The following is a 21,191-nucleotide window of genomic DNA, read 5'->3' as shown; positions in this document are numbered from 1 at the left end:
GGACAGGGGAATGGGAAGGGGGATGCAATGGGATGTCATATCCCCCATGAAAAGTCCCCCCGCTGGTGCCCGCCTTGCTGACACTGCGTGGCACAGCACTTGCTTCACACTTGCCAGCAACTGGAAAATAGAGCCCTTCTTTATTGAAAAATAAACCTTTCTCTGTACAAATAAATAAGAGCCTCTGGGGGAAATGGGGCAGGCTTGCCAAGGTTGGGGCCCGGGGGGAGAGGAGGGCTGTAATCACAGTCTGAGATAGTCCAGGTGCTCCCCAGCACCCCATTGCCCTGGGAGGGTCGGGCAGTGCTGGAGGGATGAGGGAAGCCGAGGCATGATGGGGGACAAAAGGGTGGAAGAGCCTGAGCTGGGGAGGGGGCTGTGTTTGAAGTACATGAGAGACCCCTGCCCCAGCGCCCCATCCCCATGCTGGCATGGCGCCCCAGGGCACCGCAGGCGCCACTAGGTTTTCAGTGTCTCGAGCGCCAGAGCGACAAGGCCGGGCATGCTGCGGGCCAGCGAGTCGCTCTCCAGCCCCACGAGGCCAGCAAAGGCCGTGGGGCGGCCCCCCACCGTGGCCCGCACCTGCGCCCGGTACAGCCCCTTGCTGTTTTTGGAGCTCAAGTCCACCAGGATCTGTGGGGAGATGACAACACCGTGAGACCCAGGGAGGTCAGGGGCATGGCGGGATGGTGATGGTCTGGGGGTGGCACCACCTGGCTGCTGGGGCAGGGGTCTCGGAGCAGCTGGACGGGACACTCACCTCCTGGAAGGTCATGGCCAGGTCTGTCTCGGGCACCCGCAGCACCCAGGCGTACAGCTCCCGCACCGCACCCACCCGCACCACCGACTCATTGAGGCCGGGGCAGGCTGCAGCCCCGGGGACGGGCAGGAGAGAGATGGAGGGGGGGACGTCAGGGGTATGCTGAGGACTGGGACAGGTCACAGGGGCACCGTGCTGCTGCCCACCCCGGGGAGGAGCACCCATGCTCTGGGGACGCTGAGGAGCAGGGGCAGAGGGTCACTGTGGAGGGGGGTATGGCCGAGGGCTGTCCCACTGACATGCGACAGCCAGCCCTGGGACAGGGGTGCGAAGCCGAGGCCAGGCTTGCCAATGTCCCCATGGTGGCAGGTGGCATCCTGCAGTGGCCAGGGGCTGTGGGGTGCTTACCTCTGCCTGCGCCTGCCTCCTCCTCCACCCCTGGCAGCTCCGTGGGCACCAGCTCGCGTTTCTGCCTCGGTGCGGACCCTGCCAAGGGGAGAGGTTTGAAAACCTTGGTGGGGACATGGCCAATGGGCACTGCCTGGGCATGGATGGACATCCCACTGGCCCACCGGCCCCAGTCCCCCCAGGCTCCCAGGGCTCACAGCTTGTTGCAGGTGTCCCCGCCAGCTCTGCAGGTGCCCATCGTGGCTCCGTGTCTTCAAGAGGAGTGCCAAGGTCCAGCTCTGCCCGCAGCTGGGCAAGGAAGGCTCGTCCTTGTCCCACCAGCTCCTCCACCAGCTCCTCACCCTGCTGAAGGGAAGCGGGGACAGGGTAAGCAGTGGGGCACCCATGGGGCACCCATGCGCAGTGGCAGAGCACAGGGCACAGCTGGTGTCGGATGGGGCACTGGGACATGCAACAACTTTATGGCTGTGTTGGGTCAGATCCTAAGCTGTGGGGTCAACCCGTGGCTGGCACTGCACTGGTTGGACTGGGAGCACTGGTTTCAGCTGGGCAGGGGGAGATGCCCCTTCTGTGGTAGCAGAGTGGGAGATGCAGAGAGACCTCTGTGGCTGCACAGGGGACAATGGGCCCAAGGGATGTCACGAGGGGACACAGGAGGACTGCTGGGCTTTCATCCCTGGTGGCACTATCACCAGAGGAGCAGGGGCTCTCCCCAGCCCGTTCCTCCCCAAATACCTGCAAGAAGAGCCACGTCTCCCCGGAGAGCTGCCCCCTGTCCAGGGTGGGTGCCAGGGGGCTGCCCCCCGCCATGGCCCTCAGCGCCTCCACCCAGTCCTGCAGCCGGGGTCCCACGGTCCCGAAGATCCCTGCAAAGGGGGGTGGCCACCCGGCCCCCCGCCTGGAAGCACAGCAGGGTGAGCTCAGGCAGGCGCCCCGTGGCACCCATCCCCTGGGCAGTGCCACCCCCTGCCCTGCGCAGCCCTGGTGGGATCTGGGTGGCCCTGGGCACCCTGGGGGTCCGTGTCCACCTCCCTCTGGGTGTGCCCTGGCTGCAGGAAGAGTAGGATCCCAATGCTGTCCCCAAAAAGCCATGTCAGTGCCCACAAGTATCTTGCCACCAAACCCTTTAGTCGCCCTGTGGCCCACCATGCCTTACCTGGTTGGGGGTCTCCAGGGTCCCTCTGCTGTGGGGCTGGGCTGCCCCCCTGCCACAGCCAGGCCTGTGGGGACGAGAAGGGAACAGGAAGGACGAGGGGTAGGGGAGCCCCATGGGGGTGCCAGGGCAGGCTGCTGGTTACCCAGCCACCAGCATGGGGGACACTGATGGGGCCCCAAGCAGGCATGGGGTGGCACAGCCAGGAAGGTACCTGGGGCATCCCTGCGGATGCGGTGGGAGAAGAGGTGCCCGTAGATCTTGCCCAGGAGCTGGGGCAGGGTGCGGGTGAGGAAGGAGAAGTCGAACTGGTTTCGGATGAAGTCCCCAGCCCGGCGCAGGAGATCCACCAAGGTCTGGGCGTAGGAGTGCAGCTCTGCAGGTGCAGGGGGAGAGCCATAGCCCCGGCACCGCACCAGACCCACGCCACCAGAAATGGGGTCCCTCCCTGCGCCCCCACCCCAACACGACCCCCTGGCTCACCGCATCGCCTTGTCCTGGCGCGGCAGGTCTCCTCGGCCAGGCGGGCACAGGTGGCCCGGCCCTGGGGGTCCCGGCAGGACCTGGCGTAGAAGGCACAGAGGCGGGCGCGCTCGGGCGGCTGCTGCTCGGGGGGCAGCTGGGCTAGTGCCAGCAGGTCGAAGCAGCTCGGTTCCCGGCTGCCAGGGGCGGCTGCAAGGGCACCGGGGCTGCCATGAGGTGCTGAGCCCTTCCCTGGGGCGATACATCCCTGCAGCATCCCAAGCACCCACGGCCGGCCCTGTTTCCCCCTGGCACAGCCGGTGGCACTCACGGTCCATCTGGAGGCTGAGCCAGTCCACGAAGGCAGCGACACGGGTGTAGACGCCCGGTTTGCCCCGCTCACCGCAGCCATCACCCCACGAGGTGATGCCGTAGAGGATGAAGTGGTGCGAGGAGGGGTCTTGGCATGCCAGCGGGCCCCCCGAGTCACCCTGGGGGGGATGCCTATGTGTCGGTTGGAGGTGGGACCCTGACAGCGCTGCCGGGCTGCAGTGCATGCCCAGCACCACGTGCCATGAGAGATTTTTTGAGTTTTGGGTCTAGCAGACCCCAGCCCTGGGCATTACCTGGCAGGAGTCGATGCCCCCAGACAAGTACCCGGCACAGAACATGGCGCTGGTGAGCAGATCCCTGCCCAGGGCACCCCGGCATGTCTCCTGGCTGAGCAGGGGCACTCGCGCCTCCATCACCACGTCGGCTGCCGGCCCCTCTGCCAGGCAAGACACCCGTTACAGGGTGCCCCATGCCCAGGGACCCCCCTCTCTTCTGCATCCCCCTGCCCTGGCTTGGTGCATCGGCACTGGGCACCGAGGGGGATGCTCCGTAGACCCCCATGGGTGTCAGGGTGGCACCTACCTTCATAGAGGGACCCCCAGCCCGCGATGTAGCAGGCAGTGCCCGGGCTTGGCTCCACAGGGCTACTGGGCAGGCAGACAGGGCTGATGGTAGGCGAGGGGGCCAGTGGTGCCGCCAGCTCCAGCAGTGCCAGGTCCCCGTGAAACGTCTTGGGGTTAAACTGGAAGGAGACAGGGCTGTTGGGGCGGGGGGTGGAGTCTGGGGCGTGCACAGGGAGGTTGAGGGGGTGCCCATCTCCACCGACCTTGGGGTGAGGCAGGATGCGCCGGACGGGCACTGCCCTCTCGCCCGCATCCAGCTTGCCCAGCTCATGGTCGCCCACCACCACCGTCCACGCCAGCTCATTCCGGTTCCTGGCAGGATGGGGGGCAGCGAGTTAGGGGGGTGTAAGGCTGCCCTCCCTCTGCAGGGGCAGCATCCCTACACTGCCGTGCCCCCCCACCATACCCGGCGAAGCAGTGCGCCGCAGTGAGGACCCAGGAGCGCCCCACCAGCACCCCTCCGCACATCAGCTCCCCGTGGAGCCGCACCGACACCAGCCAGGGCCAGGCCCCCCGCGGGGCCGCGCTGCCACCCATGATCCGTCCTCGGGGGGCCGTGGTGTTGGCTTGGGGGCCCCCACGATGTCCGCAGCTCCCTGGGGGACAAAGCCGGGGTGAGAGGGGCGGTCCCACAGCCCCGCTCCTGGGATGCCCCCTCTCCCAGGCAGGCACGGGGTGGCTGGGCACAGCGGTGCTGGGATGGCCATGGCAGGCAGAGGGGGTGGTGGGCGACCCCCGAGGACAGGGTCAGGCCGCGCCAGGCGCGCTGTCAAGCCTCATCGTGCTCACGGAGGCGAGCGGGCGGCGGGCCGGGGGCACCCCGCAGCCCGGCAGCTGCCGACGCTAACCTCTGCCCCCCGGCCCAGCAGGCAGCCGGGGGGCTGGGGGCGCCTGCCGGCTTGAGGGGGTGGGGTGGTGTGGGCACCGCGGGGCCACCCTGGCTCACCTGGCATTGCCGCCTCTGCTGGTGCATTGGGGCCCAGGGCTGCAGCTTCCATCCCTACAGGGACAGGTTGTCATGGCATGTCACTCCCACCCCCCCGACCCTCCCGATACCACCACCATGTCCCTGCTGTCCCCAATTCTTGCTGGCTCCTCTCAGTGTCCCCCAGATCCCCATCATCCTGAACAAGCACCCCCATCCCCCCCTCGGTGTCCTTGTCAACCCAGTGCCTCAGTGATCCCAGTCTCTCTGTCACCCCCCTCGCCCTGTTCCCCCACACTCCCCTCTTCCACCCCAGGTTCTCCATCACCCCTCAACGCCCTGTCCACCCCAACTTGCTCCATCCGTCCCAGTGCCTCTATCCCTCAAATCTCCGCATCTCACCCCAGATCCCTCCATGCCCCTCCATCTCCCCATCCCAACAGAGATCCCCCATCACCCTACTGTACCCCCACCTCCCCGGTCTCCTCACCCAGCACCCCCTGTCACCCCCAGTGCCCCATATCCCCTCCTGGCAATCCCAGGCGTCCCTTGGGGATGCCCCATTTGTTATTGTAGGGTCTCCCCTCTCCAGGAGGAGCCAGGGGCGATGTGGGTGCCCACTCACGGCACTCCTGGAGGCGGTGGCGGCAGAGCCGGGCGCTGAGCGGGGCACAGGTGTGCTGGGCCCCCTCGGGTGGACACAGGCGCTGGTAGGGGGCACAGGCCTGGCTCAGTGCCCAGTTGCGCTGGGCCAGTTCGGGCAGCGCCTGGGCATCCAGCAGGGCCTGGCAACTGGGTGGCATGGCGGGGGGCACGGCTGGCGCTGCAAGGATAGCAAAGGGCTGTGGGCATCCCCATGTCCTCCCTGCCCACCTCCGCCCAGGCCACCCTGGGATCTGCTTTGGGGTGGGTGGGAAAGGGGCGTGATGGGGCTGTGGTGTTGGCATATTTTGGTAGGTTGTCCTGGGTGCTGGGATATGTTTTTGGGGAGATCTCTGAGAAGGAGACAAGGGATTAGGCAATGTTTTAGGTAGGGTCCAGGTGACTTTTGGGTAGGATCTAGAGAAGGTGGGAAACTGCCTGGTTAGTGTCTCTGAGTGGTGTTTGGGTAGGGTGTCTAGCAGTTGGGGATATGTTTGAGGCTGGGCGCTGTTTTGGTAAAGCCTATAGGGTGAAGCCTATAAAGGCGCTGTTTGGGTAGGGTCTTGGGGTGTCATTTTGGTAGGGTTTCTAGGGGATGAGGTTGGTAGGGACCCAAAGAAATATTTGGGAAGTGTTTCCGGGCATGGATCTATGTTTGGGTAGGATCTCCTGGGCATGGGGTGGTATTTGGATAGGGACCCGTGGCAGCATTTGGGTAGGGACCCCACGCAGTACTTGGATGGGTCTGTTTGGGTATGGTCTCCCGGGGATGGGGCAGTGGGGGCCATGGGACCATGACTCACGTGGGCAGCGGCGGGTGAGGTTGGCGCAGGGCGGGAAGAGGCAGGGGGCACAGAGCCCGCAGGCGCCCTGCTGCCGCTGCTGCTCGGCCAGCGCCCGCTCCAGTGCCAGCAGCGCGCTCCTCAGTGCCGCCTCCAGCACCAGCGTCCCCCGGCTCGATAGCGCTGCCGGGCACATGCAGGGTGCTCAGACCCCCGGTGCCCCCACCACTAACCCCACCGTGACCACAGGGTGCCCCCAGCCCGCCTGTGCCTGTGCCCCGATATGGCCATAGTGGGTATGAGGCTTGGCATGGCCTGTTAGCATTGCCTAGGGTGACAGGCATAAGTGTCACCTCCCTGATGGGGTTGGCACATGGGTACAGGGTGTTTGCCCGGGTCTGTGTGTGCCCGTTGTATGAGGAGACCCTGTGAGCACACACGTGGGCATGCAGCGGGGTGTGAGCCCCCGCGGGTGTCCCCATGTGTGTCTGTGTGCGTGTACCTCGGTGCACACCTGTGCCTGCACCGTGGGCGCACACTTGTGTGCCCGTGTCTGCATGTCCCTGCATGTGCCCATGTGTGTGCAGTCCTGTGCATGACCTGCGTGTGCATCCCCATGTGTGCCCGTACCTGTCCCCACCTGTCCCCACCCACAGCCACCCTCCTGCTGGCCATGCCAGGGCAGAGGGTCCCCCGGGGCTGGCACAGGTACTGAGGCAGGAGGGAGAACTGGCGGCTGTGGGGCATGAACACACCACTCCCTGAAACCCTGGTGTCCCCAGGTGCCATGGGCAGCGCTTGCCAGCCAGTCCAGGCAGCGTGGGCATGCCCCAGGGGCTGGAGGGCTTTGCCAGGGACCCAGGCATCCTGTTTGCCCTTCCCCACTTCCTGAGAGTGAATCTAGGAGTCCTGGCTCCTACAGCCGCCCCGTCCGCAGCCAAACCCTCCCGCAAAGATGACCCTGTCCCCGTGCCCCACTGACCTTGCAAGACGCTGGCCGGCATGGGGTACAGCCCCTGGCCCAGGGGGGCTCCCCCCGCCAGCTGCAGCAGCATCAGCAGCAGCGCCGGGGGGACCAGGTGGACCCCGAGGAGAGCGCCCCGCATCCTCTTTCCTCTTCGCTCCATCCCCGGGCGGGCAAAGGGGGGCAGGAGGGGGGAGCCCCCGAAATGCCCGAGGCGGGCGAGGAGGGATGGATATATACGGTGCCCCCCGGGCGGTGGGAGGAGAGAGGGGCCGGGGGAGCACAAACAGGCGAGTTCATTAATGTCGCGCCAAGATGCCAGCTCGGGGCGGGGGGCGGCGGGGGGGGCGCAGCCGGGGCTTCAATGCCGCCTTTGTTCGACGGGGCCTCCGGGCGGGCAGCATCAGACGGGCGCTGCGCTCCGGCGCTGCCCGCGGCCCTTGATCATTTTCACGCCAAGCCCCGGCCGCGCCACCCTCCCTCCTGCGGGCCCCGGGCGGGGGGCGAGGGCGGGGGGGGGACAGCGGGCGGGTGGGAACGCACGGGCCGGCTGCGGGGCGCGGGGGCCCCGGGCCCGGCGTGGGAGACCCGCCGGGGGCTTCAAAGGCGGGCAGCGGGCCGGGAGCGGCCGGGCGGCCATTGCGAGCCGGGGGGGACACACGCATATGAGGCGGGGGGGAGGTGTGCGTGTGGGGGTGTCCCTTTCTCTGTGGCAGCCCAACCTTGGCTGAACGGGCCGCCCGGCGCAGGGGCACCGCACCCCCGTGCTGAGCACCGGCTGGCCCCGGCGACCCCCCTTACGGTGCCCCCCCAGCACGCCGTGTCCACACCGAGACCGTTCCTCGCCAGGGGTGCAGGGGGGGACGCGCGTCCCGGGGGGTGACGGGGGGGGGAGTCAGGTGGGGCCGGGGCACCGGCTGCTTTTCTTGCTTTGCGTCAGCAGCGGGCAGAGAGCGGGCAGCGTGCCCGGGACTGGGGGGTCAGCTTTGTCCATAGGGATGGAGTGCCACACTCGCCTGCCCAGCTGGAGGGGGTCCCCCCCAGTGTCTGCAATTTGGCTTGTCGTTGGCCCCACATTTTTGGGGTGCCCATGCCGCCCTCCCGCCCGCATTGCCACGCTCCTGTGCCCATGGGCCCGGCGTCAGCTCCTTTGGCGGGGCAGGGTGCGGCCGCATCCCCACCACCTCTTTGGGGCACAGATGGGGGCCCGTGGCCCCATCTTTGTCCCTGTTGGGGGGCAGGGGTGGCCCGGTCTGCACCTCCGTCCCTGTTAGAGGCAGGGGGTGCCCGTGTCCCTAAGTCCATTCAAGGGGGGCCGTGCCCCTATCTCTATCTCTATCCCTGTCAGGGGACAGGGTTGCCCGGGTCCGCACCTTGGTCCCTGTTAGGGGCGGGGGGTGCCCGTGTCCCCATGCCCATTTAGGAGTCAGGGGGTGCCCCTGTCCCCACATCCATTGGGGGACAGGGGGTGTCCATGCCCCCATCTCTCTCCTCCTTAGGGGCTGCCCACACACCCCTCCTCTGTCCCCATTAGGTGCGTTAGGTGCCCGTGTCCCCATCCCCATTTAGTGGCCGGAGGGGAAGGGGTGTCCCTGCTGCCACCCCCGTCCCCATTAGGGGCAGGGGCGCCTCCGTGCCCGCAACCCCGGCCGTGCCGCGGTCCCCCCCGGCCCCGATGGTGCCAGCGGGGCGCGGACAATGCCGCTTCAGTGGCACATCAAAGGCGCGGCGCTGCCCGCGGCTGGCACGGCGACAGGCCCGCCGCAGATGAAAGCCCTGGCCCCGCCGGGCTCCCACCTCGGCCGCGGGGACACCGCGGGGGCACGCTGCGCCTCTGCCCCACGGGGAACAGCGGGGACGAGGTGGGGGACGGGGGGGGCAGAGCCATCCCACCGCGGGGAGCGGCCCCGCGCTCCGCCCCGGTGTCCCCGCACCGGTCCCCCCACCCGTGACACGGGCTTGCGCCGTGGGGGTCAGCCGCTCGGCTGCCCGTGGGTGCGCAAGGCCGCCGTGGGGTTCTCCCTCGGGGCCCCACCGTGTCTCCCCCTCGCCTCCCGGCCCCGGTGCCGGTGCCAACCCCATTAACCTAATTGGCGAGGCGCTCGGCCGCCCCGGGCGGCGGCGGCAGTGGGACCCCGGGGTCCGGGCAGATCCCAGCCCCGGCGGCGGGGAGGGACGGCGCCCCCGGGGGCCCCGATTGTCCGGTAATTGGCGCGGGCAGCCGAGCCCGGCCGGCACCGGCGAGGGGGAGGGGGGCGCGTGGAGCGGGCACCGGGGATGGGGGGGTCCCCGGGGGCAGCCTGGGGGTGCCGGGGTCGGTATCGGGGTGTTGGCGCCACAGGTTGACTCCGGCTGGTGTGGGGGGGTCGGGGGGCGTGTGGCGATGCGGGGGGGCGGGGGCCGGTTTTGGGGTGTCGGGACGAGTGGTGGGGAGTGACTCGGGATGGCGGGAGGGGGCAGTGCCGGGTACCAGCAGCGGGGAGACCCCGGGAGGGCCGGCGGTTGGAGGGGCTCGGGGTGTGGGGTGCCGCTGGGGCTGGGGGGGTCACTGTGCGTGGGGGTGTTGGGGTGGGACCCCTCTGGGGGCGGGGGGGGTGGGGGATGCGCTGTGGGGGTGCATTTGTGCTCGGGAGCCGCCGTAAGGGTGAGGTGAGGGCGGGGGGCTGTGGGCGGGGCCAGCAAAGGGGCGTGGCCAGCAAAGGGGCGTGGCTTCCCGCCAGCCTGGGGCGGGGTCTATGCGGATAGGCGGGGCCTTCCCGAGGGGGGATGGGGCGTGGCCTATCCCTACGGCGGGCGGAGCCTATCCATACCGGGGCGTGGCCTACCCGGCGGGTCGGGGGCGTGGTCCGGCGGGAGGGGCGGTGCTGTGGGCGGGGCGCGGCGGGTCGGGCCCGGGTCGGCGGGCGGGGCCGGCGGGGGCCGGGGCCAGGGCCGGGAGCGTTTCGGGGCCGGCGGGGGCCGGGGCCGTGCCGGGCCATGGCGAGCTCGGAGCGGAGCGCGCTGCTCACCTACCGCCTGTGCGGCGGCTCCGGCGAGGAGGAGCGGGGCCGGGAGCGCGCCCGCGGCCGGGCCGCCGCCGCCGCCGTCGCCCCCCGCAAGCTGCCCACCTTCCTGGGCGTCGTGGTGCCCACCTTGCTCTCCATGTTCAGCGTCGTCCTCTTCCTGCGACTCGGTGAGTGCCGCCAGCCCCCGCCCCACCCCCTCCCGGCCGCCCCCCGGGGCCCCCCGAGGTTCACCATCCCTGCCTGGCACCCCCAGGCCGGGCCCGGTGTCCTCCCGGGGCCCGGTGTCCTCCCGAGGACCCCTGAGTCCGGAGCCCTCACATCTGGGAGCCCTCGTGTTCACCCCGAGCCCCCCCAGTCTAGAGCACCAGTGTCCTCCCTTTGCCCTCCCTGTGCTCCCCCCAGCCTCCCTGTCTGACTTCCCAGTGCTCCCCCAGAACTCCCCCAGTCTGGGTTCCCAGTGTCCTCCCAGTGTCCTCCCAGTGCCCTCTCTCGAGCCTCCCTCTCTCGAGTCCCAGTGCTCCCCTCCAGTGCTCACCCCACTGCTCACCCCAGTGCCCCCAGTCAAGGGCCCCAGTGCCTTCTCCTGAGCCTCCCAGTCTGGAGTCGCAGTGCCCTCTCCATTCTCCCCCAGGCTGGGGTCCCAGTGCAGTGTGTCCCCTCCTGACCCCTCCGGTCTGATGCCTCAGGCTGCAGGGCTCCCACTGTACCCACCAGATGGGAACCCAGTTAGGAACCCCAGTGCCCCCACTAAGGGACCTCAGTCTGAAGTCCTAGTGTCCCAGAGGTAGGACCCCCTGTGCCTTCCCAGTGCCTTCCCTAAGCGGGATCCCAGTGCCCTCATGTCTCCCCATGCCTCAGTGCCAGGACCCCACTGCTTCCCAGGCATCCCCCAGTGCCAGGCTCCAGCACCCCAGTACAACAGCCCAGTTCTCTCCCAGATCCCACATGGTGTCACAAGGGCAGGACCCTGGTGTCCCCCATCGGGCATCCAGCTGCCCCCCCATCTCTGTGCTGTTCAGAGGGCACAGACTGGGTCCCAGTCTGCTCCCAGTTTGGCTTATGGGTCTGTTACTGAGCAGCCTGGGAGAACTAGGGGGGCAGGCTGGGCACGGACTGGGGGAGAGAGGAGCCATCTGGGGGGCTCTGGTGGGGGGAGATGCCCCAACCCAGCCTGGGCCAGGCAGAGGCCTGGGCGTCTGCCCGGGTCCGGGAACAGGGAAGGCTTTTCCTCTTTCACTTTCCGCCCACGGAAAGCCCAGGGCGGGAGTTGGCTGAGTGCCCGGGGGGGGCCCCTGCAGGCCCTGGGGGGCCTTGAGCCCCTTCCTCTGCCCGAGGGGACCCCTCCCTGAGGTGTGGGCTGGGGGTACAGCTCTCTGCTGCCATCACTCACGCCCTCCCCACCCCCCTGCTGGGGGTCCTCGTGCAGGCTCTGACCCCCCAGCCCCTACCCCACAGTGGGCACTGGGGGTACCCCTGCCTGCCCCGGTCCCCCCAGCCCGGGGGTGCGTCCCCCGGCGGCCGCGGGGCTGGAGGGGAAGTGCGGGGCGGAGGGGGAGGGGAGCTGCCGGGAAGAGGAACCGTCCCACCGTGGAGGGGCCGTGGCTCCCCCCCAGCAGTCCCCCACTGCCCCCATGCCTCAGTCACCCCCCAGATTTCCAGGGCGAGCAGCCCCTCGTCCTTACCCTCCCCCACTGCTTTCAGGCACCTCTTCCTTTCCTCCCCCCCTCCGGCCCCTGCTTTTGGCACTTGGGTACCCTCCAGCCCTCTGGGGATCGCAGGGGGTGCCCCCAAACGCAGCCTCTCGCCCCGAGGGCTCCTTGTGGTGCGCGTGCCCCTGCCGTGCCCCGGCATCCCCCTTGCCTCCCGGCGGGCATGGCTGCGGCCTGGCTTGTGGCTGAGATAGGGCATCTCCCTGCGGCCGCAGACGGCCCTGTCCTGCCCCTGCTGCCGCCGGCTGGGCTCGCCTTCCATCACCCCAGGCAGGGTGGCAGGGGGGCTCGGGGTGCCCTATCCCCGGGATGGAGAGGCTCTGGGTGCCTTATCCCCGGGGTGGGGGGGCCGGGGAGCGGTCCCCCGGCTGGCAGGGACGCCCCAGGGCTGCTTCTGCTTCCTGCTTTTGCAGCAGGCAAGCGGGGAGGCAACGTGAACCCTACGGGGAGTCCATCAGCTCCTGGTGCCCGAGCTGGGGTTAAAGGCACCCCCTGCGCTCTGAGGGGGACAGCAGGGCATGAGGGTCCCACCCCCCCACCGTGCCCCGGGGCTGGGTGAGCAGCAGAGTCCCTGCCCTGTTTGCTTGCTTTTTGGGTGTTCCCCTCTGAGCTGCCCGTGCCCAGGGTGCCATTGGGCCTGATCCTAGCATGGCAGGAGGATGGAGATGCCCTGAGGTGGGGGGCACTGGCTGGGCTGGCCCCAGGCGCTGCTGTGGGTGGGAGGTGGCAGCCCCTCGGGGTGGGGAGATCCTGACCCTGGCCGGGAAGGGGGTGGCATGTGTGTGGGGAGCTGTGGGCACAGGGATGGGAGCAGCTCGTGTGCCTTGGTCTGGGGGGGGGTTGTCTGTTTCCTGGGGACCCTGTGGGAGGTGGTCCGTGCCCAGCTCATGGGCACGCCGGCCTCTCCCCCATCCTTGGCAGGGTTTGTGGTGGGCCATGCTGGGTTGTACCAAGCCCTGGCCATGTTTGCGGTGGCGTACTTCATCATCGGCATGACAGTGCTGTCTGTGTGTGCCATTGCTACCAACGGGGCGCTGGATGCTGGAGGAGCCTACTGTATCCTTTGCTGTGGGTGCTGCTGGGTCAGGACATGCAGGCCAAAATCAGGTGACAACCCAGCAGCCTCAGAGTGCCATGCTGGAGCTGTGGCCCTGCCTGGCCTGGGAGGGAGGAGAGGGGGCACCCAATGGTGCTTTGGGCTGCTGGCATCTTCCCTTGACTCGAACAAGATATGATCAGCCGTGCCCTGGGCCCGGAGTTTGGGGGCAGCATTGGGATCATGTTTTTCCTGGCCAACGTGTGTGGCAGTGCCCTCTACGTGCTGGGGCTGGTGGAGGCGGTGGTGGACAGCTTTGGGATCCCGCCTGGTGAGTAGTCCCGTGTGTGGTGGCAGGGGACAGCGGATGTCCCTTACCCTAATAGCCCTAGCACCCTGCCAGGCCTGCCAAACACCATGCCTGACAGCTGGCATGGCTTGCCCAGACCTCTGGCCAGTGAGTTGGTGCCCATCATGCCTGGGACAATGCCGGTGGCTCTCAGCTCCTGGTTATGCCCCCTCTGAGCTCCACTGATACTGGCTTGTCTCTGCCCAGGGCAAAAAGCGGGCACAGGTGTCCATGTCCTGCCTCAGAGCTACTGGTATGAGCTGCTCTACGGCACCGTGCTGCTGGCTCTCTGCCTCGTCGTGTGCCTTGTGGGTGCCTCCATCTACGCCAAGGCCACCTTCCTCATCTTCGTCATCGTCGCAGGCGTCCTGGGCACCATCCTCGTCAGCTTCTTTGCCACGCGGCCCATTGGGGTGCCCATTCGCCTGCCCCACTTCAATGGCTCCGAGATCGAGAACGGCTCCTTCACTGGCTTCTCTCTTGCCACCCTGCGAGACAACCTGGGCGGTGAGGAGCTGCTCTCCCCACCCTGCCCACTGTACCCACTGTGGCACCCCTGCCTGGGGGAGGGGTGACACTGGCACCTCCACATCGTCAGGGGTTCACCAGAGGATGGGGAGAGCTTGACACAAAGCAGGTGCTGTGGGGTGGTTTCTCCCATGGTTTGGGTATGGGGACATCAAGGAGAAGGTGTATGGGGACGTCAAGGAGAAGGTATATGGTGGGGCTGTGCCACCCTGTACAGCCTGTCACAGCCTGTGCCCATGTGTTCTGCAGGTGGGTACGCGGTGGACTACACCACCGGGCAGATGATGAGCTTCAGCTCTGTTTTTGCGGTGATGTTCAACGGCTGCACCGGCATCATGGCAGGCTCCAACATGTCAGGTACGGGCATGGGGTGCTGGGCTGGGTGGCACTGGGAGCAGGAGCGTAAGGTGGAGGAGAGCAGGGGCTGCTGCGCCTGTGGGCGCTAATGCTGCCTGCTTCTGCCCACAGGGGACCTGAAGCGCCCAAGCTACTCCATCCCACGGGGCACCATCTCTGCTGTGCTCTTCACCTACCTCGTCTACAACCTGCTGGCTTTCCTCATGTGTGCCACCTGCAACAGGTACAGCTACCTGTCCCCTTGCCAGGGCCATTGGTGCCAGGGTATGCCCGGTGCCGGAGCATGCTTGCCTGAGCTGAGATGGGTGCCAGCGTGTGGGTGTCCCTTTCCAGGACCCTCCTGCAGAAAGACTACGGCTTCCTGCGTGACATCAGTATCTTCCCACCCCTGGTCACTGTGGGCATCTACGCTGCCACTCTCTCCGCGGCCATGAGCAACCTCATTGGGGCATCCCGCATCCTCTACGCCCTGGCCCGGGATGATCTCTTTGGTGAGTACCCAGCGCATGCTAGCACCTGCCAGAGCCGACCCAGCAGTTTGTCCCTGCCAGGGACCAGCCCTGGCACCAGGAAACCCCCTTCCTCATGTGGGGCGATGCTTTGTGTGTTGGCGTGTGCCCACTTGTGTCACCTGTGTGCCCTGGCATTTGCCCCCACCCCAGCACTCAGGGTGGGGACAGGACTCCTGGTTGGTGGCCGAGCCTGTTGGTGCCCAAGCCCAACCTCCCCGCTCTGCCCGCAGGCCGGGCACTGGCGCTGGCCAAGAAGACGTCTGCGAGCGGGAACCCCGTGATGGCAGTGATCCTCTCCTGGCTGGTGGTACAGGTGAGTTTGCCAGCGATGCTCCTTTCCCAGCCCTACCACTTGAAGGTGGCTTGGCACCTGGGCTGGGTGTCACGGAGCCTGGCACGTCCCCCTGCCCTTGGGTACCCTCCCTGCCCTGTGGGTCCTGCTGCAGCTGTGCCCTTCCCTCCGTGAGCCCATAAATGAAGGATGAATCACAGCAAGGGGCAGGGATCCATGCCCACGTGGCACTACCCTTACCCTTTCCCCACGTGCTGCCACGGCGTGCCCCAAACTCATCAGGGATGTCTTGGGCCCATGTTGGGGGTGCCGTCCCAGGGGATGCATTCACCCTGTGCCCCCTCATGCTCTCTGCAGCTGGTGCTCTTCTCTGGGAAGCTCAACACCATTGCGGGGGTCGTGACCACCTTCTTCCTCCTGGTTTATGCCACCGTCAACCTGGCCTGCCTGGCACTGGAGTGGGCATCAGCCCCCAACTTCAGGTACCTGCTGGCACAGGGGAGGGAGGCTGTGCCGAGATGCTGGGCAGGCACCCGTCTGTCCATCTGTCCGTGTGTGGTTCTCCTGCCATCCCTGTGCCCGCTGCCAGAGATGCTGAGCACCCTTCTCCTGTGTGTTAAGGGGGGCAAAGACACCCCCATCCCTCGGGAGGGAGAAGGGGCCAGGTCCAAGCATGGCACTGGCTTGTCACAGTCCCCACACCCCGGTACCGCTTTGCTGAGTGGGTACAGATAAATCCAGCGGTGCTGGGTATCACCCGCCCCCTCCCCTTAGGCTTTCCGGAGGTAATTTATAGCCTCTGCCCACCCGGCATCCCCCAGGCAGCTTGCCAAGCGGTGATGGAGCCCACTTTCCATTAGCGCTAATTAAACTAATGGAGAAGGGGGAGGGAGGGGGGATCCTGGGTGGGGGGAGGAGAAGATCTTCCAGGAAGGAGGAGTGTGTGTGGCAGGCAGCCGCAGCCTGGGGCGGGGGGTACCCTGGCACAGGGCTGGCCTGGCAGGGCTGCCCAAATCTGGGGGGGGCACAGCAAGGTGACTGTGGGGAGCCTCACCTCCCTCCTAGTGATGCCTGCCACCCTCGGTGCAGGGTGCTGTGCCTCCGAAGCAGGGAGAGTCCCCCAGGTGGGACAGAGGTGGTGCCCAAGCAGGGCGGGGTGGCACTGCCCGAGGGTCCCCTAGAGCACCCCATTCCCAAGGGAGAGATGGTGTCTGTGCCAGGCAGGGGCTTAGCCCGCCCCCCAGCTGCTCTCTTGGCCGGGCACGGATGGGCAGGATGAGTGCCTGGAGCAGTGGGAGGCTGCTGGGGTGGGTGGCAATGGTCCCCTCCCCCACCCCACATCTGGTGCTGCCCCTCCCCACACTGAGGTCCCCATCAAGCGCAGCGGAAAAGGATTTTAATTACCTTTCAGGAAAAACAACAATTAGAGAAAATAACAGCTTCTTGCCTCCCCGCCTCCGCCTCCCTGCACCAGGCTGAGTAGGCGCCGTGGCTGCCGGCACTGCCACACGCTGCCTGTGACACTACCTGCCCCCCCCCGCCGGGCTGTGCCAGGGCAGCCACAGCCCCATAGCCATCACTACCCCTGTTTGCCAGGGGCTGGCAGCAAGGGGCTGCCCAGTGCCCTGGGAGGTACCATCTCCCCTCTCTGCCCTCTCCCGTAGGCATATGGGGTGCCCAACATGCCCTGGGCTGGCACAGCGGGGTTCGCTGGGGGTGGCTGGTTGGCACCTTGGCACAGCCTTCCTTATAGCTGTGCTTGCCCTACAGCTGGCATGAGGGCCACATGGTAGCGGGTGTCCCCCTTCTCCCTGCTCCAGGCCCACCTTCCGGTACTTCACCTGGCACACGTGCCTGCTGGGCATCGCGGGCTGCTGCGTCATGATGTTCCTCATCAGCCCTGTGTCGGCCTCAGCGAGCCTGGGCTTCCTCCTCCTCCTCCTCCTCGCTCTCCACTACCTCTCACCCAGTAGCACCTGGGGCTACATCAGCCAGGCCCTCATCTTCCACCAGGTGAGCGCTGTCCTCTGCTCTCCCCTCATGGGGTGGAGAGCTGGTGTCCCCAAGATGGTGTCCCTGTGGCAGCTCCATCCTGGGCAGCGTGTCCTTGGGGCTGTCATCCCCATTTATGGTTTTTGAAAGAAGGAGGGTTCCTCACCTGCTGCCCACCCTCCCTCCCTCCAGGTGCGGAAATACCTGCTGATGCTGGATGTGAGGAAGGACCACGTCAAGTTCTGGCGCCCGCAGATGCTGCTGATGGTGCAGAACCCACGGAGCAGTGCCCGCCTCATTGACTTTGTCAACGACCTCAAGAAGAGCGGACTCTATGTTCTGGGCCATGTTGAATTGCAGGACTTAGGTGAGGATCTGCACTGTCGCCAGTGCTGGTGGCCTCCACCCCTTGCTGCAGTGCTGGAGGGCTCCTGGAGTCCTTGAAGCGAGGGAATGTCAGCGTTTTGGGCACACCTGTGGCACCTTGGGCTTGGCTTCTTATGGGGGACATAGGGGGGACACATGGGGGACATGGCTTGGGTCTGTCCCACGTCTCCTGTGCACACGTGCTTGCACATGAATACTTGAGCACACACATCCCTACATGTGCACATGGGGGTCCTGCACATGTCAGTGCTGGGGTGCACACATGGCACGCGCCACCCAGGCTCCTCTGGTCCCCCGTGCAGCACGGCCCTGTTGCACAGGTCAGTGCCTGCGCACACCCAGCACACACGTGGGCACACACTCAGCACAGCCTTGCACACGCAGGTGCCTGAGTCCATCCTTACCTCATGCTTCCTGCTGTGTGTCCACGTGCTCAGGCATGTTTGCACCCTGGTGCTTGTTGGTTTGCACACGCGTGATCCCTGGCACATGCTGTGGCTGTCCCCATCCCCTCCCTAGCGGATTCCTGGGCTTTGCTCCCCCCCCTCGCCGTTGCCGTGGTGACTAATGGCCTGAAATTGGGGAGGGGGGATGGAGCTGCCTGGGTATTTTTCATATACTTATGTATAATTTCATATCTCTGGCTGGAAGCACCTGCTTCCACGCTCCTTGTCTCGTGGGTGATGGGATGGGTATGGGGGTTGGCACTGTTTTTGCAGGGGGGCTGCTGCGAGTACACCAGAGCGAGCCCCCAGTATGGGGTACCTGACCCTCTGATGCTCCTCCTCCAGACACGCTGCCCTCGGACCCGCTGCAGCCCCAGCAGGACTCGTGGCTGAGCTTGGTGGACAAGCTGAACGTCAAGGCCTTCGTCAGCCTCACCCTCGCGCCCTCGGTGCGGCATGGTGTCCGGCAGCTCCTCTTCACCTCTGGCCTTGGTGAGTGGCGCCCGGACTGGGCATGGGTGGGGGTCCACCCTGCTGCCTCTGCAGGGTGCCAAGGGGTTTGGAGGCACCTGGATGGACAATGCCAAAGCTGAGGTGGGGCTTGGAGGCATCTGGGGTGAGCAGTGCTGAAGCCAAGTTGGGGCTTGGAGGCATCTGTATTGGCAATGTTGAGAAGCTTGAAGACACCTGGATGGGCAATCCCAAGGGGCTTGGAAGCACCCGGTGGGGGCAGTGCCAAAGCCAAGTTGGAGCTTGGAGAGGTGTTGGGTGGGCAAGACCAAGTTGGGTCTTGGAGGGATCCATGTGCGTCATGCTGAGGGGTCTGGAATCACCAGGGTGAGCAATGCCAAAGTGAAGCTGGGCTTCATTGGCACCTGCAGTGCCAACATCTGCTCATCCGGGTTGGTGCGGTCTCTCTGGCAGGTGGGATGCGCCCCAACACCCTGGTGCTGGGCTTCTACGACGACGCAGCACCACAGGACGGTCTAGCCCGGCACCCTGCCTTCAGCAGCGCCCGTGAGGAGGTCCCCCTGGGTTTCCCCGCTCTACGGGCGCCCGCCGCCCCCAAACTGCTGTCAGCCCGGGAGTATGTGGGCATAGTGGCTGATGCCCTGAAGATGCTTCGCAATGTCCTGCTGGCCCGGCAGCTGGAGAGCCTGGATAAGGCCTGGGAGCTGCGGCGGGCCGCCAGCCCCCCGCCCACCATCCACGTCTGGCCCGTCAACCTTCTGCGGCCCGACAGCGCCCGCTACGCCGACACCTGCAGCCTCTTCCTGCTGCAGATGGCCTGCGTCCTCAACATGGCGCGGGCCTGGCGCCGGGCCCGCCTGCGCCTCTTCCTCTGCGTGGAGGCGGGCACCATGCCCCATGCCCAGGAGGAGAAGCTGCGCCAGCTCCTCAAGGACTTGCGCATCCAGGCCCAGATCCAGCTGGTGCCCTGGGACGCCGTCACCCGCCTGCACTGGCAAACCCACCAGGGACCCCCGGGGGGGCCGGCACCCGCCGGGGAGGCAGCGGAGGAGGAGGAGGAAGAGGCGGTGAACTTCCCAGCCAATGCCACCCAAGTGTCGGATGAGTACGTCTGTGCGGCCAACAAACTCGTCCTGGAGCAGAGCCCCGCGCCGGCTGTGCGTTTCCTCTATCTGCCGCGGCCGCCGGCCGACACCAGCCTCTACCCGCTCTACCTGCACCAGCTGGAGCTTCTCACCCGCGGGCTGGGCCCCACCGTGCTGGTGCACGGGGTGAGTGCCGTCACCAGCACCCAGCTCTAGGTCACTCCTCCATGTCACCCCCCGGCTCCCTGCACCCTCCGTTGCCCAGTGCCTTTAGCAGCCCGAGCCTGGGGGTGGCCCCAGCCCTGGTGGCCCCAGCCCGGTGGTCAGGGAGGGGTCGGTGCCCCACGCTGGGAGGTGGGTGCAAGAGGGGGGTGTTTTTTCTGGGGGGTGGGTGTCTCTTGCACAGGCTTAGAGCTGCCCTGGCAGGACCCGGGCACAGCCCTGGCACCGGCTGGGCAGCACGGTGCATTCACGGTGCCTTTTCTTTGGGGGGGTGGTGGGGGATAGCAGGGTCCCAGTGGGGGACCAAGCCCTAGTTGGCTACTGGGAGAGCCCTAGTTGGCTACTAGGAGTCCCTTTGTTGCACCCCTCCTGTGCTACCCGCAGCCCCCAGCCTCTCCTCCGCTGGCTCCTCCGGGCACCCAGCCAGCAGCGGGGATTGATTAAAGGCAGCCTCGACCTTGATGCCCCGGCTCCCCGCCATCCTCCCTGCCTTTCATTAGGAAAAATTAAATGGGAAGGGGTGGGGGAGGGGAGGCTGGATGCCTGGGTTTCCTGCATGAGGCTGGGGGTGGGGGGAGCTGGCCCTAATGGCACCCCCGGTGCTGCTGGGTGGGGACACCCATGTGCTTTAACCTGTAGGCCCCCCTCCCCCGGTGGTCTGACTCCCTGGTCCTGCCAGGGAGGGGGGAAATGATACGGGGGGGTGGGGGGGTGGCCTTGACCAGACACCTGGGTCCCCTGGCTTTGCTCTGGGGCCTGTCTCGTGGGGCATTGCCACCTCCCCACACCCATCCTGACCCGCATGGGGGGGATGGTATTTCCCCCTTCCCTCCCCCCTCATTGATTAGGGGAGGGCAGGAAATTGGCTGGGTGCTGGGTGATAAATCCATTGGGTGCCTGGCAGGTGGGCAGCATGCCCAGGCGCTGCCTGATGGATTGCTTCCTATTAGCCCTGGTGCAGAGGTGGGGGGCTGCTCCGGGCCAGGCTGGGCTCTGGTGTGGGGGGACAAGTGTGGCACTGCCGCCTGTGCCTGTTCTCGCCAAGCCTGGCAATGCCAGCTGGCAGCTCTGCTTGGCCGGAGGGCTGTGGGGGGAAAACGGAGAGGGGGGCCTTGCTCCCCACCTTTTGCAGCAGGTCATGTCCAAATTTGTGCCTAAATTCCCACCCAGTGCGGGGGGCAGGGGGCTGGGGCTGGCTTTGCTCCCCGCCGCGGGAGGTGGGTGCCCTGGGTTGGGCACTGTGTGGCCCACGGGGTTTATTTACAAACAGGCGGGAGCTGGCACAGGGCAGCAGGGCACCAGCGGGACCCGGCGGCCTATAATGTTAATTATCACCACGTAATTAAAAGCCCATAAAAAGCCTCACACTTCATTAAATTAAAGCTTCCCCGCACCGTGCCGATGGGCTCCGGCAGAGTTAACCTTGGCCGTGCCAGGCACCAGCTCCATGGCAGCTGGGGACCCGTGGCCAGGGGTGTACGGGACCCGCAAGCGGGGGTGTACAGCCTGCCATGGCGCTGGGGTGGGGGTGCAACATTGCACAGGCACCCCCCAACACCATTCATCACCCCTGGGCCACATGTGACTGGGAGCACACCTGGGTGCAGGCACAGTGTGGCACGTGCAGAGATGCTGTCCCAGTCAGAGATGCCCCTGGGGCATCACCTGGACCCACGTGCCCATGCCACTCCTGCAGACACGCCGTCACATGCAGTGGGACGCGGGCAGGGGGTTCTGTCACGGGCATA

General features: G+C 66.6%; 2 protein-coding genes across 2 annotated transcripts; one reads left to right on the top strand and one right to left on the bottom strand.

The window, feature by feature from the left end:
• Positions 1-112: 112 nt before the first annotated feature.
• PRSS56 (serine protease 56) lies at positions 113-7,257 on the bottom strand. Its single transcript, XM_074590633.1, has 17 exons — positions 7,071-7,257; positions 6,110-6,271; positions 5,290-5,487; positions 4,686-4,739; positions 4,146-4,335; positions 3,943-4,051; positions 3,699-3,858; positions 3,410-3,552; positions 3,115-3,274; positions 2,805-2,993; positions 2,536-2,697; positions 2,325-2,388; positions 1,904-2,066; positions 1,366-1,513; positions 1,169-1,246; positions 761-867; positions 113-633 (listed from the first exon to the last, which is right to left on the bottom strand). The coding sequence occupies exons 1-17, from the start codon at positions 7,213-7,215 to the stop codon at positions 460-462; spliced, it is 2,406 nt and encodes an 801-aa protein (XP_074446734.1). The 5' UTR covers positions 7,216-7,257; the 3' UTR covers positions 113-459.
• A 2,721-nt stretch (positions 7,258-9,978) lies between these two features.
• SLC12A9 (solute carrier family 12 member 9) lies at positions 9,979-20,828 on the top strand. The gene is made up of 13 exons (XM_074592349.1): positions 9,979-10,224; positions 12,688-12,822; positions 12,996-13,133; positions 13,359-13,658; positions 13,929-14,036; positions 14,148-14,259; positions 14,370-14,527; positions 14,779-14,861; positions 15,198-15,322; positions 16,661-16,853; positions 17,025-17,199; positions 18,011-18,157; positions 18,590-20,828. Exons 1-13 carry the CDS (start codon positions 10,029-10,031, stop codon positions 19,435-19,437), a joined length of 2,718 nt encoding a protein of 905 aa, XP_074448450.1. The 5' UTR covers positions 9,979-10,028; the 3' UTR covers positions 19,438-20,828.
• Positions 20,829-21,191: the final 363 nt, after the last annotated feature.

This window comes from Larus michahellis, chromosome 6 (genome assembly GCF_964199755.1).
Source record: "Larus michahellis chromosome 6, bLarMic1.1, whole genome shotgun sequence".
NCBI lineage: Eukaryota > Metazoa > Chordata > Aves > Charadriiformes > Laridae > Larus > Larus michahellis.
Note: the sequence above shows the minus strand (reverse complement) of the source record. Positions and strands in the feature narration are given on the sequence as shown.